Genomic DNA, 22,035 nt, shown 5'->3' with positions numbered 1-22,035 from the left:
TCCATACCAGCATGGCCTCAATGTCATTGTCCAGGCTTCACATAACTTCTGTGGCACATAAATTAACAGAGTAGCTGGCTTCAGGTCGTCGAGCCAAGTGGCCTAACGTTTTGGGTGGGCCAGAATTCAGGGGTCTATAGCCCCAAGTGGCACCAGTTAGCACCCGCACCTAAAGGTGCGAAAGGAATTAGCCTTGGCACGGCCTGGCTAGCTTGGCTTTGGCCCTACGATCTGAAGGTGGCTAGCTTGGCTTTGGCCCTACGATCTGAAGGGGCCTAATGAAAGCACTGCTCATTTCACACTGGGTGTTGTTTGTTTTTTGTTTTTTTAATAATTGCCTTTAAAAATAGGTTTTTAAGTATTCAATAGCTCACATTGTGCTTTTTTAAAAAAACATTTTTTTATCAATATTGTGAAGTGTTGTGATCTTGCAGGTCAGCTATTTTCACTAGTTTGGGTTCCGGGGAGAATGTTTAGGAACCACTGGTGTCTTAATGCCGTTTTGGCCACAACAACAGAATCAATGAAGGTTTATTTTATCACATGTTTGTCCATTTTTTTTAGGCCACAGTTGCTGAGGAGGACATGACGAGAGGAATGACTGTGGGCATCCTCGTGGTGGCAGACGGGAATGATACTGTTGGTTTCGCTGTGGTCATTGAGGAAGAAATCATCCTTCCGTCGCTCAGTGATTTTCCAACGGCTGTGGCACTTCTGATGGGTCTGCTCTACGCACTGAACATTGACTACCCCAAAGACACAAGGTACACATTTGAAGTCATTCAGAAGGTGCTCATGGACATTGGTGGAGGCCATTGCACTGCGTTGGTTCATGGCTTGAGAAACAGACTCTTGAGGAAAACCATGTAAGCTTAAAGCAGAGTTTAAGCTTTGCCCAAATGTGAACAAAATGTGAACTTGATTGAGAAATGGACTCTTGTTATTTTTGTTAGACGTCTTATAGATTGTGTACTGTTTGGGGGACACAGTAACACACACGGTATGGATTTATTTGGGGGACACAGTAACACACACGGTATGGATTTATTTGGGGGACACAGTAACACACACGGTGTGGATTTATTTGGGGGACACAGTAACACACTCGGTGTGTTTATTTTGGGGACACGGTAACACACTCGTGTGTATTAATTTTGAAGGACAGTAAAACACACAGTATGGATTTATTTGGGGGAAGGTAACACGAACTGGGGTTTTATCCACAGTGTGTATGTGATCAATCTTGTTATTTGTGATGCACTTTTTTATTCTTTGGTTAATTGCTCTATTATTTGTAACTGGCTGCACATTGTTTAATGCCAAAACATTTGTCATCAAAATGTAAAATGTTGCCTTAAATTTCTATAACTTACAATGCAAGATACATTTTAGTATTGGTGATTGCCTATATAGGATGCATTAAATAATGGATAACACCTAGTGAGATGGTACAAATGTTCCATTTTGATGACATCATGTGTTGGTACTGTTTTAAAGGAGTAGCTCACTCAAAAAATGACTTCTTTTCTATCACTTACACACCTCATGAAGCCTTCAATTCATTTATTTTTTATTTTTGTTGCATTCCTAATTGAGACAATGTGAGTCTTCACTCTTGAATCAAATTATTGGCTCAATAATGCAAAAACAAACAATCTTCATGAATTCAAGCCTTCATGGGGTGTGTAACTGATAGAAAATAAGTATTTGTTCCAAAAAGTAATTGTATTTACTCATCTGTTTTAATTAAAGAGGCTTGAGTTGGATCTCAGTGATTTTGGTTTATGAAGCTATATCTTCAATAAAACATATTGGGCAGTATTAATTGTTAAATTGTATTAGATGTGTGGGGTGAGAACTACATTACATTTAAGTAGTTGGTGTATGTAACTCACTAGCATTGCAGTGAAATCATCCAAAGGCTTAAGTAGCTTAAGGATAAGTTATATCAACTAAAGCTACCAAGTGATGAAGTTATGTCAACTAAAGGTATGAAGTTATGTCAACTAAAGGTATCAAGTGCTGAAGTTAAATCAACTCAAGGTTTCAAGTTATATCAACTAAGGATATTAAGTGGTGTAGTTATGTCAACTAAAGTAATCAAGTTATATTAACTAAAGATATCAAGTGCTGAAGTTAAATGAACTAAAGATATCAAGTTATATCAACTAAAGCTATCTAGTCATACAAACTAGAGTTGAGTTGAGTCAAATAGCAAGTTTTATTTGAGTTAACTCCATTGTCTTTGTTGTCGTAACATAAAATTCTTTCGCAGCATGGTTACATAAATATTTAAGTTCAAACAGCAAGTTGGGTTTTACAGTGCAGGTTGAGAGCCAATTTTAACATAAATGGACTACACACCATGTCTTTTTATTTCTATTTCATGCATGTGTGTGTTCACATTTATAACTTCATAGATTTAAGGGGTGAGAGGAATTAGAAATATGTAGTTTTTGCAAAACTAACCTCAGCTCCCCAGCCTCTGAAGCCCTTCTCCAGCCTGAGGGAGTTCATGGCATAGGTCCCAAAATTGTCAATACCCTCCTCTTTGCCAGCATCCATGATAGCTTTGTAAACAGAGGCCATGTTCTGCATATCTATGTATAGCTCCCAACCAAGCTCCCCTGGAACAAAAATGTAACACACACTGTATAAATTGCAAAATACACACCAGCATGCAACAGACGTGAGTGCACCCCTTTACAATATAATTAACATTTCAAATAATTAAAAATTTGATCAGTATCTGCATTGCTTCTTACTTGAACAAATGTCAGTACCCCCCCCTCCCCCCATGCAATTTGCCCAACACCTTTTTGTATTCCTACACACATTCATACAAACTCACTTGTAATTTTATGTTCATGAAATTAGCTTGACTGAAAATAACGGTAAAATGGTATATATGTTTCAAACGATGTCCTCAGTTCTCAGGGCTATCACAGGGCTATTGACCTGGGCCCCTCTAGCCTTGAGGTCAAATATTATAACTATAACTAAGACTTGTAAACTACTTCTGTTAAACTGTTAAGCTGTTTGTTAAAGTGTTATTTCTAGCCTGTTCAAACTGTGTATGATGGAAGACAAACATGTCTTGACTGGACCATTAAATGTTTGTACTGCATGCCCACTTGAATTTCCCCTTGGGATCAATAAAGTATCTATCTATCTATCTATCTATCTATCTATCTGAGTTTTAGCCTGGTCACGCAGACCTAGATCTCCTTTCAGGGAGATACTAGTCTGGAGCACCATAATTCACTAACCTTTCCATCAGACCCCAAAAAGGGCCAGCCAATCGAGACCAGAGGGGATGACGCTATAGTCTCAAAATTGAAAGTGGCTGTAGTAAATGGTAGTAGCATGTGTAAGAATGAGTACATGTTTTTACAGCAAAGGTAGACCTATATACATTGTTTCCTGACTGCTAATGCGGTTTATTGTCAGTTTGTAAAGTTTAGGCGAAGAAGGAATGTACGTTAGAAATCCTTGTGATTGGTTAGGCTGTACCAAGGATTTCAAAGTTAACGCAAAGTCTATGCCCATCACCATGCTAGTTTTGGAAACGTTTCCAGATTGTGTTTGCAAATAGGATACTTTGGTAATGTGTGGCAATATTTGAGGTCTCAACAAGGAATACACAATAAGATAATAAGGATAAAGCTAGGTGTGATTGCATTTTTTGGTAATTCTCATGACTAAAATGGTATGTGGGGTAGCTAGTTGGAACAGAAACATCTGGGTAGAGTCTGTACTTCTGGGTGAAAGTATGTGCAAGCATTTGTAGAGCAAAAAACTTTTTAACGATTTCACATTGGGAAGCTTTTTTTCATAAACATTATAGTCATGTATGAAAATATAATGTAGCCTGTATTAACATGGGTATAGAATGGTGTCAGATGTTGCACTAATGTTTAGTTTTCGTCTATATTGTTATAAAAATGTTTACACCTTAATTTGTCTAATTCTGAGAAATCTAGCTTCCCCTGGCTTCTAAGAGTCGCCAGTGATGAAGGTTAGAACAAATTCTGAGATGGTGCAGCAACAACTTTATCTTATTTGACAGGGAATGGCCCAGATTTCAGTTATACAACAAAGATGTTCACTACTTGTTCTGCTGGTTGGGGATTTCTCACGGTGGCGAATCAACAATCAAACCACTTGCAGTTAAGGCGGCTGCCTTAGCAACACACGCCTGCCACCTTAACTGGCCTGCGTTGTCGAAAAAAAAAGAATATATATATATGAGTGATGTCCGCCGTGTTACTCTAGGCTACTGTTTTCTCCCTTTCATTTCAAACTGTGACCAATGCCAGTCTCCCTTCGCTGCAGAACGCATACAAAATAATAATAAAAAATGTGTCATGAACTGGAAGTTTTTACAATCTTTAAATGCCGTAAATCCTCAAATTATGGCCGGGTTCTATTATTTACTTAGGCTGCACAAAGCACAGGGCTTTATTTAGGGCAGGCTTAATCGAGGCAGGCCTTTATTTCTACGTTTTATTATGAGGCATGCATTTCGTTTGGAGCGGCATACCAGCGGTAGGCTATCAAAAGCATACGATTTAATTTACTTTTAGACGGTTTGATTATATTGCTAAATGTTGGGACTGATAGGCACTGAAATCTGGGAGGTATTTGAAGGTTCACTATTACGTTTCATAGTTGAAAGAGTGTCGGGATTTCCACACACTGTGTTTATTGCGAGAGGCAGTCGCTTATTCATTCATTGACCGTGTGCTGCGCTGTAATGGAAACCTTATTGCGTATAGCCAAGTAGGCCTAGCTTTTGCCTACGGTAGCCTAAATTGAGGTATTTTTTTAATTATGCATGATTTAGCCTACTGTTTTTTTAATTAAATTCGTAGGCTGGAATGCCTCGCGGCAACAATTGTGTTTAAATGTAAGGCTTCAGGCTCTGGCAAGCTCAGAAGGGGACGGCAAGCGACTGGTAGCTTGAGAGCGACCTGTTGAGACCCATTAGGACAACGACTTTTCACTGGCAACAGTATTAAACCAACCAACAATATAACATATTAAGAAGAGCTCTTTAATTTCATTGAGTTAAATCGAAACAATGTCTTTTAGTGCTCGTGGACTGATAGACTGATAGGTACTAGCAGTTATAATCCCTGCTATAATTTGAGGATTTACGGGTAGGATATGGCTCCAAATCGTGTGATGCGTCCGAACAGCAGCATCTGGTGGTTGAATGTCATCACGCTATCTATCATCGTTCGTTGTTGTTTTGCACTTTCTTTTGCACTTCAGTGTTGTATAGTTTGTATAGTGTTTGTTAAAATTGCACACATTAATTCACATTATTTGTATACTGTTGTATATTTTGCAACTGTTATTTTGATGAATAATTGTTATACATAATTTTATAAATAATTGTTAAATGTGGTACAGAGTCTTTAGTCTATGGCACAAACAAATCCCCCCACCCCACCTCATCCCCTGACTAAATGGACTATATGCCACAGAAGGTTGTTTCAGCCAGCACATTTAGTTCCGGTGGAGCGTCAGCAATGTCATCTTCTTTTATATTATGCTCCTTTCGTGTTCACACAGACATTAAACATGCCAAACAGTGCAACTCTTAATTCAGTTTTGACACACACATAAATCCTTTAGCTTTTTAACATGCTCATTCACTTAGTGTATCACCCAACTTGGTCTGTGTTAACAGGTAAGCTAAAACATCACAGGCTGACTGAAAAGCCTTCCAGCAAGTGTGTGGCATTTTGGCAATTTCCGGCGAAGATGGATGTGGATGGCCTTGCTTTATGTGTACCGTATTTTCCTGACTATAAGTCACACTTTTTTCATGGTTTGGCTGTTCCTAATTATAATTGAACATGTTTTTAAATGGGCCTCAGATTCGGACAAATAAAGGCCAGCAATAATTGCCTACATTGTTTCGATTTAACTCATAAAAGAGCTCTTCTTAATATTTTATATTGTTGGTTGGTTTAATATTGTTGCCAATGAAAAGTCATTGTCCTACACCATGAGTCTCCAACACGTCGCTCTCAAGCTACCAGTCGCTTGCTGCTCCTTCTGAGCTTGCCAGAGGCTGATGCAGTAACCCATACAAACACAATTGTTGCTGCCAGGCATCGGCCTACGAATTTTATAAAAAAGTAAATCACACTTAATAAAAAAAAAATGTAGGCTATCGTAGACCTCTTTGGCTATATGGAATAAGGTTTCCATTACAGTACAGTACATGTTCCATAAATGAAAGCGGATGTCTCGCAATAAGCGGATGGAAATCCTGACTTTTACCTACTTTTAACTACATGAAACTTAATAGTGAACCATCAAATACCCCACAGATTTCAGTGGTCATCAGTCCCGATATTTAGCAATATAATCAAACAGTCCAAACGTAAATTAAATCCCAAATCGAACATCTTCTGCTTTTGATAGCCTACCGGTTTGCCGCTCCAAAAGAAAAGTAGGCCTATGTCTATCAATAAAACACACCACGTAAGAAATAAAGACCTAGCTGCCTCGAATACAAGCCTGCCCCAAATAAAGGTGCTGTGCTTTGCGCAGCATTAATAAAAGACCCCATAATTTGAGGATTTACAATAATCTGTCTCCTAAACATTCCTCACCCTTTATCCAGACATGCATGAAAACATTTGAAAACAAAACTCACTGCCATAGGCTTTTGGCTAACCCTATGTAATATTTGATCGCTGTTTTCCTACAAATGATTTTCAAAAGAAGAAGGGTTCACTGGCCTGTTCTTCTTTAGTGAGTTTTTTTTAGCAGTTTGCAAATGGAGTGCATTATCACCACCATCTGCTGGACTGAGGTGTAATGGCAAGTGTACCCTTCAGCCTCGTAATGGCCGCTGGGTGAATAAGGCGAATAGGCCCTACCCGCAATCCCGCGCTGAAATTTAAGCCCTTTTTTTTCCTTTTTTTCTCTCGCTCTCTCTCGCCCATAATGCTTGATTGCATTGCATTCTCCATATTTTTAGCTAAATTTTCATGTACCACATCAGCATTTTTGTTCAGTGAATCTTTTGTGTAAATTGCTTTACAATTAGCGTCGGGCCCTCCTTGGCAGCCTTCAGGCTTGCCTCAGCTTGCCACTATCGTCTTCATTTACATTCCCGGTAGAATTCTCAATATTTTTGGCCTCTATGTGTCCAGTTACATAGTCTGTCTGTTCTTGGTCTTGGATTCTGTGAAATAATTTATTTTAGCTACATTTCTAAATAAATGTGACTTATAGTCTGGTGCAACTTATCTATGTTTTTTTCCTGTTCATGATGCATTTTTTGACTGATGCGATTCATACTCAGGAGCGACTTATAGTCCGGAAAATAGGGTAATTTATAATTGCTTTAAGATTTTATGTAAAGCTTATGCTTATGCTTTTTCTGATTTTATGTAAAGCCAACCTTAGAATTAGTTGCCATGGAATTATTTCCAGAGATTAACTATTACCAGAACGAAAGAAGATGAACCACTAAATTCAAATGTGAGTGTTCAGGGGACATGTACATGTGTGAATATCCATCACTCTTACTCTACCTGTGTAGGATATCCGGATGGCTCTGAGGGTAATCCCAGCAAGCTGCATTGATTTGCAATGTAAAAACTTAAAACCTGCGTCGCTCATGTCTTCATTTGTCAGCTTTTGAAGGACTTTTCTGGCACAGGGTCCAGCCACTCCTATGACCCCCACACTGTCTGTTATGTTAGAGATGTCCACATCATAACCACCATCTGCTGCCTTTTGTTCAATCCACCTATGAGATAGATAGTTAGAGAATGTTTGGTAATGAATATAACCTCAGTCCTCTGAAGGAGAACATGTTAGTCTAATCAATGGAAAGTCATTCATTGTTAAGTAGTAATTAAATAAGATAGCACACAGAATTCCACACATAAACACATAAAGATTTCAAAATGGTAATATATAGAATACAGGGTTTCAAATAGGGTTTAAATAGATTACAAATATATTTTAAATAAAATATCAAGAATCATTTATGCAGTCAAATTAAATAGTTTAATATATGTTGCTAGAATAATGTTTTATTCTTCCCACTGACAACTTAATAAATTGTACAGAATAACATATGACTTGCGTAGAGTGAATGAATTATATTGAATGTTAAAATAAATATATGTTTTGTATTTAAAAGGAATCTTTGAATGTGGTGTGTTGTCTTGGGGTGAGTCATTGAACTGTGGTCTAGCAGTAACTATACCAAGCTCCTCAGAACTTAGAGTCATAGAATCTTAGACTGTTCCCGCACAAGCACAGGCTCCTCCCTCGTCTTGCAGGCTAAAGAAAAGTGACGTCATCGATCTGAACCAAGCTCAAATCACCTGTCTCAGGGATTTTTCCGCATATGCATTCCACAAGGAACTTGTCTGCCAGCAAAATTCTAGTGTCCAAATGCAGCAGAGCTGCAGCTCAACAAAAGTCAAGTGTATTTACAGTATATAGCACATTTCAAACACAGGGGTCATTCAATGTGCTTTACATAAACAAAAGCAAAGAGTAATAGTAAATAAAAGCATAAAAGGGCAAAAGTTTTAAATAATTTAAAAAGTAAAGTACATAGTAATTAAAAGAAAACATAAAAGACACAAAGTAGAATAATTCAAAATTAAAAGACAGATTCAGAATTTGTAACACAGTGATAACAGGGAGTGCATTTGATCAGTTAGCAGAAGGTGTCTGAGAACAGTTAAGTCTTAAGTCTATATTTGATTTATAAACAATCTGTAGCGCTTTAAAGTAAATTCTGTGACTTACTGAAAGCCCTTGCAGGGACTGGGGCACCCTTAACAGTTTTTTTTTTTTACCTTAACATAATGTTTCCAAAATCCTTTTGATGGCACTTGACCTTTTACCGAACTTTTTTCTACAGACTGCTGTCATGCATTCCCTCTATATTACATCAGAGTTAAGAAACCTTGCCTTCATCACAACCAGACTGGATTAATGGAGGCGTCATCGTTAAGTTCTGCCAGGAAGACTCAATGCGTCACTCATTCATTCATTAGGCTAACTTCTGACCAATCACCAGCAGTGTTGCCACAGTTACCTTGAAAAAGTAATCTGATTACTGATTACTGATTACTCCTTTAAAAAGTAACTTAGTTACTTTACTGATTACTTGATTTTAAAAGTAACTAAGTTAGATTACAAGTTACTTTATTAGTTACTTTCAGCAGCTGCCGACAACACCCCCAACGCCTCAACATAAAAATGATAACGGTTTTGTCAATACCCAATATACTGGAAGTGCATTTTAACAGCAATGTATAGCAGACATCCCAACCTAACCTACTTAGATACTGAAATTCAGATGTTTGTTCAATAATGTCTAACCAAATAAGGAAGGCCTATTGATAGAAACTGTTATAGTAAAATATGTAGATTTTTTTTCATGTAGCCTTGGCAACTAGCCATCTTGTAGCCTATAGGCCTGAATAATATGCAAATGAAATTACACTTGTTAAACTCACCTCAACAAGTCTTTTGCAATCATTTAACCCGCCGTGAGCAATGCTAAAGTTGCTGTTACAAACAGTGCAGAGTGCAAGATTATCATTATGTTTTAATCTTTTGAGACAATTGGGTACACTTTTGTGTAGTCTGATGTGAAATGGGTCTTAAATCTTCCTTTTTGAAGGGCACTGACGCTGCCATGACGCTTCTGTTCCTAGATACACTGACTGAACTGATTAATTATGTTTGGGAGAAAAGAGATATAAGCACTTACACTGAAAACGGATTGGTTGATTTAGCAAAACAGACCAGGATGCTCTCTGTCTTGGATGCGCTTCAGGCACAAACGCAACACTCCTCTCTCCCTCTCCGTTGTGTGCGCATTAAGCTATGCACACGCGATTTGAAGCAAAGATTCTAGAATCTTTGATTCGAAGTCCGGTCTGGCTTGCGTGCTCTTGTTCGCTCTAGGTTCCGGGAGATTTTATGTAATTTGCGGGCGTCAGGAAGCCGCTATCAATATGTGGGAGACTCCCAAAACTTCGGGAGACTTGGGATGTCTAGCTAGACAGCACTTTGTCGCTAGCACAGAATGTACAATGTACCTTAATGTTGTCATGTTTAACTGACACAAACTCAAAGTAATGACTGATGAAATGTGCATCTCTCTCTCTCCCTCCATTGTTGTTTATGTTTGTGTCGCTGTGTCGTGAATTGTCCTCATGCTGAAAACGTGAGCATAGCCTCTACATGACATTAATACCCAAGACAAGAAGAAAGCAAAGGATATATCTTTTTATTAAGGAACATGACAAAAATAGTAACGCACAGTAACTTAGATAAGTAACTTTAATCTGATTACTGGTTTGTAAATAGTAGCGCGTTAGATTACTCGTTACTGAAAAAAGTGGTAAAAATAGACTAACGCGTTACTAAGTAACGCGTTACTGGCATCACTGATCACCAGTCTGCATCAGTCTTTATAATGACATGCCTTTGCACAGTTATTCACTTCGCCAAGACATTTAACATGTAATGCAGTCCCAGTAGCTTACCTTACATTCACTTTCAAACTGCGTTAATATCTCAGCGGACGTATCGGGAGTTTCCATTAATGTAGTAGCTCTCGTAGTGTTGACAAACTGACCGATGTGTCGGTTAATTAACCCGGTTCGTGTCACTGAGCCGGGAGAATCGAGTGCCAAGCATCAATAAACCGACTCAGTGTTCCTTAGATCATTTGTTTTAACACACAGCGAAACCTGAGCGCAACACTGGCTTGATTGGCTGTGCTCGAGTATTCTCTTCTTTTGCTACTCTTTTGTCTTATTGCACTTTAGCGCCTCTAACCGTGGCTGCCACACGAGTCAAGCAGTTCACTAGGATCTTCTGGGCCTCGTAACTGTGGCTGCCACGCGAGTCATACAGTTTGCTATCTGGTCAGTTTAGGGCAAATGGCTGCAAAAAATGTTTAACGTTTGAGCAAATTTTTTTCTGTTAATTTAGGGCCTAATAAACAAAAAAATGCAAGGAGCCCAAAAAATTAGGTGGGGGAAGGCCCTGAAACGGCCATGCCCACTTTTTGACCCAGAATTCTGTATCTCGGCTCCTGAAGGTCACAGAGAGTTGGTTTGGGGCTTAAAAGATGCAGAAACACCACATGTATACTAGAAATGCAATTCCGAGGAATTACACAAGGGGATGCAATCTGAGACACGGCAGGTGAAAACATCGTTTTTTCATGCACTGGTCAATTTCGAGATTTTGAGCTAGTATGTTACCTTAGCATGTATTCTATCACACTACTACAACAAAAAAGTCCGATTTACACATTTAGGTGTTTATTTCATTATATTGTGTCTACTCGCGCCGGTATATTTCTCCTAAATTCAGCAAAAGTTAGCATTCTAACCTTGCATGCACTCCCGCGACCGTGGTCCAAAACATAACATGTGTACTACCGTTGGAAAGCTCTGTTTTTCCTGTATCACGCTATGTGATCCATATATGGACACTTCCTTTGTATCAGCAACCAATCGCGAAAGTTCAAAGGCGAGTCTAGGCTGAGAACGGAATCTCATTGGCTGTCTTTCAAGGCTGTTTTCTCAAAATGAGTTTCCGCTCACACTCTGAGCTCAAAAACTCCACTTCAGAAGCACGTACATACACCAAACTTTCTAGACTTATGCCTAACTATATGTCGAAGATTTCTACAGAGGGGTTTGTTGATATATTATTCCTAGCCTGACTTACATGACATTTTATGCCTAAAAACATGGAAAAAAGCGATTTTTTTAGGGCTAGTGACATCATTTTCTGATTTACAGGATAACAAAAGTAGATATTCATAAATCCCTCTAAATGTTTTCCCATCTAATATCTGAACACAATGAAAACATAATTTTGAACCTGGCTGTATCCAATGCTCAGGTTTCGTGCCTTAAAATGTATGCAAATTAGCGCATATTTAATTAGATAATGCTTAATTTGCATATGTAAACATTAAATTACAGCCAACTTGTAATACATTTTTTTCTCATATTAATGTAAGTAATCAACTGGGGAAGTTTCATAGTGATATCTGCTTGTTAAAAATTTTACCCTATTCACCTGTAGTGTCTCGCCTTAACCATCCAAATGATTTCTAAACAGGTTTATTACGTTGAAATAGTTGCTAAGTTCCCCTTTAATTACAAATATCTCAAAAAGTATAAACTTCTCAAAAATGAAAAACGGATAGGACGGTAAAGCCTTGGAAGATCTACGGAACGGTGTTTCAACCAAATTTGTACGTTAAGCGGTTTGGGCTGAATAGTGCGCACAAAAAGGTAAAAAGAATAATAATAATAAGAAGTCTAATTCTAATTAGTGTTATGAACAAGCATAGGACCTAAAACCTACTTTCTGACATATTCCCAAAAAACTAGTTTTCGCATGGTGCACAGTTTTATGCATCAGCCCCTGAAGGTTGTAGATAATCATATTAGGTTTTGGTATGAATCTCATCTTATATCAATGTTTTGAAGCACCAAACTCCTTAAAGGAACACGCCACCCAATGTCAGTAGTAATATATGTTCTTACCTTAACTTTCACGAGTTGAGTCATACCTCTCCCGTGTCCGTACGTGCACTCAAACGCTCTGGTGCGCGGCTGGACTGTGTTAGCATGTTGCTATGCTAGCGGGCTTTGACGGCAACTAAGCGTAGAAGTAATCAAAAACATCCACGTTTTACCGACTTAAATACAGTTGCACGAGTAGTTGATAGAAATGCTACGGCCACGCAACGTGAAACGTGGCGATTTTCCAAGCGAATAAACCGGAGAACTACAATGTGTGGCGCAATAGCACTTGGGAGTACTTCGACCTAGCGTAGTAGTATTGTTAACACCTAATTGTAGATCCTATCCACCACAGAGTTTAGAATCCATGCTGGATCGACCCTCAGCCTCTCCCTCCCCTCTGAGCGAGACAGAGGCACACACACTAGAGATGCGCTGATGGGCTATTATTTCAACCATAACTGCATAGCAAAACTTATCATCCATCAGCCATCCATCAACACCAAAGTTTTTTGACCAATTTTCGAAACGGCACCCGCCCACCATCCGCTGGTTGTTTTAATGTAGGCTATATGGGTGATGCAGCGCTGCTGACGTGAGGCTAGAAAGCCCTTGCCTGTTCTAGGAAGACTGATCCAATGCAGCAAATATATTAAAAGGCTAAAGTCGTACATTGGCTATGTTGTAGCCTATCCCCAGAATATCAGCAGCAAACTCAGTCTCTGTCTCGCAAAACAGTCTCCAAATAAAACGCACATCGGCCTGTTGCCTTTTCTGCCAGCTTGTGAAAATATATCGTCCAAAATGCTTGATTGCATTGCATTCTCCACATTTTTAGCTACATTTTCATGTACCACATCAGCATTTTTGTTCAGTGAATCTTTTGTAAATTGCTTTACAATTACCGTCGGGCCTATTGCCTGGCTTGCCTCAGCTTCGGTCACGTCCTTTTACAATTTTATCATTGTAATAAAAAACGCAATTTGCCACATAATGTCAACATGCTCCTGGCCTACTAATTAATGCCTATTGTACTTTATTTTTTGCAAAAAGAAAGAAATCCTTGATAAAATAACAAGTCATTCACATTATAGGCTACTTTACACACTGTTATGTCAGGGTGACTGAAAGCCTGTTCTGAAGACTCCCATTCATTTTGACTGCACGAGCGCGTCTTTTTCAGACAGACAGCGCAATTCATTTTAAAGCAATTTACAAAAGATTCACTGAACAAAAATGCTGATGTGGTACATGAAAATGTAGCTAAAAATGTGGAGAATGCAATGCAATCAAGCATTTTGGACGATATATTGTCACAAGCTGGCAGTATAGGCAACAGTCCGATGTGCGTTTTATTTGGAGACTGTTTTGCGAGACAGAGACTGAGTCTGCTGCTGATATTCTGGGGATAGGCTACAACATAGCCAATGTACGACTTTAGCCTTTTAATATATTTGCTGCATTGGATCAGTCTTCCTAGAACAGGCAAGGGCTTTCTAGCCTCACGTCAGCAGCGCTGCATCACCCATATAGCCTACATTAAAACAACCAGCGGATGGTGGGCGGGTGCCATTTCGAAGATTGGTCAAAAAACTTTGGTGTTGATGGATGGCTGATGGATGATAAGTTTTGCTATGCAGTTATGGTTGAAATAATAGCCCATCAGCGCATCTCTAGTGTGTGTGCCTCTCTCTCGCTCAGAGGGGAGGGAGAGGCTGAGGGTCGATCCAGCATGGATTCTAAACTCTGTGGTGGATAGGATCTACAATTAGGTGTTAACAATACTACTACGCTAGGTCGAAGTACTCCCAAGTGCTATTGCGCCACACATTGTAGTTCTCCGGTTTATTCGCTTGGAAAATCGCCACGTTTCATGTTGCGTGGCCGTAGCATTTCTATCAACTACTCGTGCAACTGTATTTAAGTCGGTAAAACGTGGATGTTTTTGATTACTTCTACGCTTAGTTGCCGTCAAAGCCCGCTAGCATAGCAACATGCTAACACAGTCCAGCCGCGCACCAGAGCGTTTGAGTGCACGTACGGACACGGGAGAGGTATGACTCAACTCGTGAAAGTTAAGGTAAGAACATATATTACTACTGACATTGGGTGGCGTGTTCCTTTAAATGACCTTCATTTATTTTAAATATTGATGCAAAAAATTAATAAGAACAAACTGTCGATGAACTGTCGCAAAAATCTGTATTTTAGCTTTGAGAACCACCTAAATCTATTAAGTTACCAAACTTACTTGGATGGATCAGATGGATCTTGGATAGAAAAAAATGTAATTGACCTCTACTGTTGAATTTTCATTCGAAACAGCTGTATTGTATTGTTTATAAGACTATATTTGTGTTCAGGGAAAAGCAGAACTTCACTGATTTTTTAGTACATGAGTTAAAGACTATATTTGTGTTTAACTCATGTACTAAAAAATCAGTGAAGTTCTGCTTTTCCCTGATTTGATGATCTCCCATTTGACTGAACTGGCATGTGCTTGACATGGATCAAACTGCGGAACTGGTGAATGACAAGACCCTGTGCATTGTCAGTTTTAACGGTTATTCCTTAAAAAATTGAATGTAAATGAAAGCACAGTGGGCAACGTTTTAATTTTTAAATCCACCACAGGAACTTGGAGGAAGGTACATAACAGATAGATTGATAGATATATACGTTATTGATCCCCAAGGGGAAATTCAAGGTCCCAGTAGCTTAAGATATCACAACATACACTACAACATAAACAGCATGATAAAATAACAAATCCAATAATAGAGACAGTAAGTAAAAGATACTAAATCAAGGATCCACGTGAATGTACGAAGGATGTATAAGCATGAGGCTCTTGCGTGACAGGGCAGGGACTGACTCTGTGTTTCAATATGCAGTGGTAATGTGCTCTATGAGGTGTGTCATGGTGGTAATGCAAATAAGTTCAACAGTGCATAAAGTCTAGAGACCAGCAATAAAAATGGACAATATAAGAGAAAAATGTAAGCATAGTAATATAACAGTTATAGCATAATTATATGGACAATATAAGAGAAAAATGTAAACATAGTAATATAAGAATTATAGAAGCAGTGCAAGGTTCGCTTTGAAGTAATAGGATATCAGCCATTGGTCAAGTATGAAGTTAGACCACAGTCCACAGTGGAGGGAGGGGTTGTGCATGTGGGCTAATATAACCTGTAAACAGTGTAGACAGTGCAAGCAGTAACACAGTAGGCGAGTGGACAGTCGTACACAACATTGTTATAGGAGGCCATAAAAGTGTAGAAGAGGGTGGAGAGGCAGATAGACTAAGCAGAGAAGTCGATCTCTTCTCTTCCCTTTCGTTAAGCATTGAAGAGTTGTATGTCCCTGGGGACAAATGACTTCCTCAGTCTGTCAGTTGTGCATGGCAGTGAGCGTAGTCTCAAACTAGTCAAGCTCTTCTGCTTTATGATAGCACTGTGGAGTGGATGGCAATCATTGTCTAAGATGTTGATTAGTTTGTTCAGGGTCCTTTTGTCTTATATTGAAGTGATGCACTCCAGTTCAGCTCCCATAACAAAGCCAGCGTTTCTTACCAGCCTGTCCAGTTGCCCAGCATCCCTCTTCTTAGTGCTTCCTCCCCAGCATACCACAGCATAGCAGAGGCCGTGGCAACAACAGACTGGTAAAACATCCAGAGGAGTTTGCTGCAGACATTGAAGGACCGCAGCCTCCTCAGGAAGTACAGCCTGCTCTGCCCTTTCCTGTAGAGTGCTTCAGTGTTGACTGACCAGTCCAGTTCATTGTCAAGGTGTATCCCCAGATACTTGTAAGTGTTTACCACCTCCACATTGACCCCCTCAATGGTGACCGGCAGCAGAGCGGGCTTAGACCTTCAGAAATCCACCACCATCTCCTTGGTCTTAGCAGTGTTGAATTGTAGGTGGTTGAGTTTGCACCATTGCACAAAGTTCTCCACCAGGGTCCTCTATTCCTTCTCTTGCCCATACCTGATACCTGACCACCCCACAATTGCAGTATTATCCGAAAACTTCTGCATGTGGCATGACTCTGTGTTGTAGCAGAAGTCTGACGTGTACAGGGTGAACAGGACTGGAGAGAGCACTGTTCCCTGTGGAGCTCCGGTGCTGCTAATCACAGTGTCAGAGAGGCAGTTCTTCAGTCTGACGAACTGTGGCCGCTCTGTCAGGTAGTCTACAATCCAGGATACTAGTTGAGCATCCCCACCCATCTGCAGGAGCTTGTCACCCAGTCTGAGGGGTTGGATGGTGTTAAAAGCACTGAAGAAGTCAAAGAACATGATTCTCACAGCACTTTTCCCTCAAGTCCAGGTGAGAATGCGTCCTGTGTAGGAGATATGTGATGGCATCGTCCATGCCCACTTTCTCCTGGTATGCAAACTGTAGCAGGTCTATTGCATGGCGTACCTGGGGTCTGAATATCCCCAAAACCAGTCGCTCCATGGTCTTCATCACGTGTGATAACTGCCGTCAACTTACAAAAACCTATAATTTTTGGATTTTCACTTGGTTTACATTGTTTCTTAGAAGGTTGTTGGGGTCCTCATCTTCTAACAAAGAGCCTTAATCAACTTAAGCACTAGTATTCCCCATGAGTAGATTTAGAGCTTTTGCCCAAACAAACTGCATGGCTTTCATGAGTAGATTTACAGAAAAAGGTGGCTTGGGCACTGATTGATTCAGTGATGAAAAAGGTTTTTCACGAATATCTCAGAAATTAAAGGTTTTAGGGCCTATGTTTCGTCATAACACTAATACACATGTGGCATTTCCGCATCTTTTAAGCCAAAAACCAACTCTCTGCGACCTTCAGGAGCTGATACAGAATTCGAGTAGGGTCCGTCTGCGGCATGGGCGTGTCCGTCATTAAACAAGAACGCCCATTGGGCGTTCCTGGTACTGCAGCATCGACCAATCATGAAGAGCTTCAAGTGACGCTGGGTATGATGTCATATCTTCTTCCTTTTCCTCAATTTCATCCCGTGTGTCCACCACCAGAGAATAGACCTCTGAAGTTCGCCTACAAAAAAGATCCAAAACGGCCATCTTTGCCCATATAAGGAGATCCGGTTGTTAATTGAAGCTAACTACCTATGGCAAACTGCATTGCAAGTTAGCTCTGGGGTAGCAAAAATCTAAGTGTGCCGCCTTCACTTACCGGAGATCACAGTATCTACTCGAAGGCAGAGGACAAAAGAGTGTTCAGAAAAACGTCTGCATTTCAGACTTTTTCATCCCCACGAGACTTTAACAGGTGCGATTATTCAAAATCCCCATGTTATTTTCCCATAGGAAAAATCGCCAGATACCGGATGTCAAAGATGGCAGCTTTTTTGTAGGCGAACTTCAGAGGTCTATGTCTAATAAGGTAGACGGGCTCTGCCACCACTGTCTATGGTGTGCACAGAGAAGGTTTCTCGGTATTTTCCATTAATAAGATCATTTCCCCGGTTGCGGTCATTCAATGAGAGATGTCAGTAAGTTTGTTTTGACAACATTGGGGAAGTATTTCCATTTACCCTACATCACTAAGCTGTTGTTTCGTCGTATCATAATCTGATAGTAAAAGCAACAAGTGTGGTTCGGTAATCTCATGTTATCTTGTTCATATTTAGCAGCTAGCCAGAAGAGAGCAACGTATAACTTAAAACTGTTTGTAGTTAGATGTTAGATTTTGCTGCGAAGACTTTGCCAAGTATTTTCCTGTGTAGCTGAAATCACAGATAATACTTATATGGACTGAAATGACCAGAGTACATTGTTAATTTGGATGTTCATGTTCGTTAGCATCGTTGGTAAGAGTTCGTTGGTAAGAGTTAACGTGCTAGCTAGCATGGCAATGGCACACTATTACATTGGTCGATGTGAAGCTACGTTTTGGTGGCAGGTATAATTGAGGGTAAGTAGTGTTTGTTATTCATCTCTCTGTAATCTCTCTAGCCCTGTAGGACAAGCTGGCGGACCCCTCCCACCCTCTCAAGCAAGCAGTGAAAGGTATCACTTATATAAGTACTACTAGGTAGGTAAGGTATCACTACTATATTAAGTCCTTTGCCATTTAGTTTAATTTGTTGCTTATGAAGATGGTTAAAAAAAAACTCTCTCTCTCTCGCTCTAGCCCTGCAGGACAAGCTGGCGTACCCCTCCCATCGTCTCCATCGGCCCAGTTCAGCACCACCTTCCAGACAGCAAGCAGTGAAAGGTATTACATACTGCCTCTGTACTTTGCCATTTTCTAACATGGCTACAAATGAAACAAAAACAAACTTGGCCATTTATTTGTATTTGACAGGCCAATCTTCCCCCCAGAAGTGTTACAACAAATTATTGGAGAAACACTGTGTCTTGTTATGTCTATGCTAGGTGTTTATAACAGAGTATCAAAATCTTGCTGTACTGTCTGTCCACTAGCCACTTTTTACCACTGTCTTACTGCTTCACTGTTTGCATGCTATATGAGCACATATGCATAACCCCTCCCTCCACCCCACAGCCGGATTGTGGCCACACTTATACCTTTACTTAATACTTAATGCTTTATAATCAATACTCGTATAACGGCTGTAACCCTATGACGTCAACTCATTCTTGCACTGATATAGTTTTTCTATAGTCTTTTTTATATTACCTTGTCTACTCTCTTATATGTCCATATTTATTTTATGCTGGTCTCTATAGACTTTATTCTTGCACTGTTGGACTTACTAATTTGCACCATCACCATGACACTCACTCTCACAGAGCACCTTACCTTACTATGCACAGAGAATCACAGGCTCAGTCCCTGACTCAGTCATTGCAAGCGCCTCATGCTTAATCACCCCTAAGCACACTATGGATACTGTTTTAGACTTGTTTTAGATTTAGTGTTATTCAGTATAATTTGTATTTTAGTATACCCTTTATCTTCTACTGTCCTTATTGCTTAGTTGTGTTTTTTATATTATATACTTTTATTACTTTTTTTGTTGTTAGTGCATGTTGTGTGTGATGTCTGTATGCTACTGAGACCTTGAATCAATAAAGTATCTATCTATCTATCTATCTATCTATCTAAATCTTTCAAAACACTTGCAAAGCCCTTCCACCCCTCCATTTACATTAATGATGCTTTGGCAGAACAGGTTTTTGGGGTTTCACAGCCTATTTGGCAAATCAGTTATATGCCTATGGGGCTTGTTAGCCTACAGGTGAATAAGCTCCTAGTGTAAGAGTGTTTTTATTATTATTATTATTTAATTATGTTTTTATTTTTGAATCTTTGCAAGTAACTGAATTTGTGAATTGGGCACAATGCACTGAAATACATTAATTCAATATTCTTTACTGACCCCTGATGCTATCGGCCAGCTCTCTGGCTCAAAGTGAACTGCTGTTTCTTAATAAATAGCCTGAGTTTTTTCAATACTGTTCTTGCCTGTTCAAAAGTACAAAAACAACACTACTGTTCTTACCATGTACAACTGACCATACTGTGAATATATTAAAAGTAAATAGTTTGAGAACAATTATTTTTATTTGTATCTTTATTGAGAACATTTAATGTGGAGGGGAGTGTAGCCTATGGTATCTGGATTAGAACGGTACAAAGTCCCATGCTCTCTCCAGAGATAACTACACAGCCCCAACATTCTCAATAGATTTGGCTACCATGGAGCCTCCCTGAAATTATCGTAGTTTAGGCTACTGTAATCAGGAAATTACACCTAAACAAGCATCTCGATGCTAGCTGACGTCTGCTTGTGCTTAGATCCTACACGTAGATCAAATGTAAACTTGTACTGTAGGCTAATAGGACTAACGTTCTGTATTGTCGCTAACGCTAGTTCTACGCTACCTGTCCTAGTTCTACTACTCTTTGTGTTCTAAGTGTTATTCTAAAACAACTTCTTCAGAAAGGTTAACTATCTAGCGAATGCTATAACCCAAATGTCGACCGTCGCATTCAGGAGGCGAAGGGAGCCGGATGTTGTTGATAGTGACGAAGAAGGGGGCGTTTTGGTCACCAGCACGGGAACGCCTATTTGTGTCCGCAGCCGGATGATATTGCAGAATTCTGGTTCTAAAAAGTGGGCGTGGCCGTTTCAGGGCCTTCCCCCACCTAATTGTTTGGGCTCCTTGCATTTTTTTCTTTATTGGGCCCTAAATGAACAGAAAAAATAAGCTCAAATGTTAATCATGATTTGCAGCCTTGACCACATTTTTGCCCCAAACTGAGAAGACTACTAGGTTCTCGGCAGGTTCGAGTAATCAACCGATCACATAAGCCTTTATTTCTAGTGCATAAACTAGATGATTATGTTCATGGAAATTCATATATATGGGAAAGTATTATATCACATACAAATATACATAATGTTATCTTGGTAGTTATGTTAAATAAATGTTTAGAAGTAGGCTGTAGACTGTTTAGAAGTAGACTGTAGGCTGCAGACTGTCACGAGGAGACTGAATGAGACAGCCAGTTGAGTCTGTATCCTAATCAAGCACTGTCTTGGTTCTCAGCAAGTTTGATTCATTAACCAAGCCTTGTTTCTAGTGCATCGTAGATGATTGTGTTCATGGCAATTCACACATTATCGATGTGGAAGTATATCTCCTACAAATAGCCTACAGGTCATGTGATCTTGGTAGTTATAAAGTTAAATGTTAGAAAAGTGAATGTTGCTGGCTTCATAGTTGCCTAATGTAATCAAATGGTCTAGGTTTTCGACAAATTTTAGTTATTAACCAAGCCTTGATTCTAGTAGCCTATATCGTAGATGATTGTGTTCATGGCAATTCACACATTATCGATGGGGAAGTAGCCTACATTACATAAAAATACACGTCATGTAAATGTTAGAGAAGTGAATGTTGCTGGCTTCATAGGTTTTCAAGAAGAGACCGCGCACCAGGCTACTGAATGAGACCGTTACCGAGGGTAGGCTATGAGTCTAATGTAATTAAACAGGTGTCTAGGTTCTCGGCAAGTTATTAACCAAGCCTTGTTTTTAGTGCATCTTAGATGATTGTGTTCATGGCAATTCACACATTATCGATGGGGACGTACATCACATACAAATACATGTCATGTTATCTTGGTAGTTATAAAGTTAAATGCTAGAGAAGTGAATGTTGCTGGCTTCATAGTAGGTTGTCATGAAGAGACCGCGCACCAGGCTACTGAACGAGACCGTAACCGTGCTAACGTGCATGAGTCTATGTAATCAAACGGGTGACTAGGTCCGAGACCATAGACGAGGGTATGAGACCATAATCGAGGGTATGAGTCTAAACGGGTGTCTGTTCTCGCAAGTTTGAGTTATCAACCAATCCCAGAATCCTTTATTTCTCGTGCATCTTAGATGACATAGAACATAGAAATTCATAGGCTACATTACCGATGGATATCACATACAAATACATGTCATGTTATCTTGGTAGTTATGTTAAGTAAAATGTTTGTTACA

At 39.6% G+C, this 22,035-nt stretch overlaps 1 protein-coding gene across 3 annotated transcripts in view; it reads right to left on the bottom strand.

Moving 5' to 3' along the window:
* dmgdh (dimethylglycine dehydrogenase) overlaps window positions 1–22,035 on the bottom strand; it is a 200,459-nt gene that overhangs the window by 33,822 nt on the left and 144,602 nt on the right. For all 3 annotated transcript variants that reach the window (XM_076284921.1, XM_076284920.1, XM_076284919.1), the window contains 2 exons: window positions 7,563–7,780; window positions 2,470–2,627 (listed from right to left, as the gene is read on the bottom strand). In XM_076284921.1, the coding sequence (XP_076141036.1) occupies window positions 2,470–2,627; window positions 7,563–7,780 (376 nt within the window). The remainder of the gene's footprint in view (window positions 1–2,469; window positions 2,628–7,562; window positions 7,781–22,035) is intronic.

Source organism: Alosa pseudoharengus, unplaced genomic scaffold (assembly GCF_046254945.1).
Source record: "Alosa pseudoharengus isolate Yale_2024_CS ecotype anadromous, Long Island Sound unplaced genomic scaffold, YU_APseudo_1.1 YU_APseudo_1.1_scf_14, whole genome shotgun sequence".
NCBI classification, from domain to species: domain Eukaryota; kingdom Metazoa; phylum Chordata; class Actinopteri; order Clupeiformes; family Clupeidae; genus Alosa; species Alosa pseudoharengus.
The sequence above is the reverse complement of the archived record's forward strand: the minus strand, read 5'-3'. Positions and strand labels throughout refer to the sequence as shown.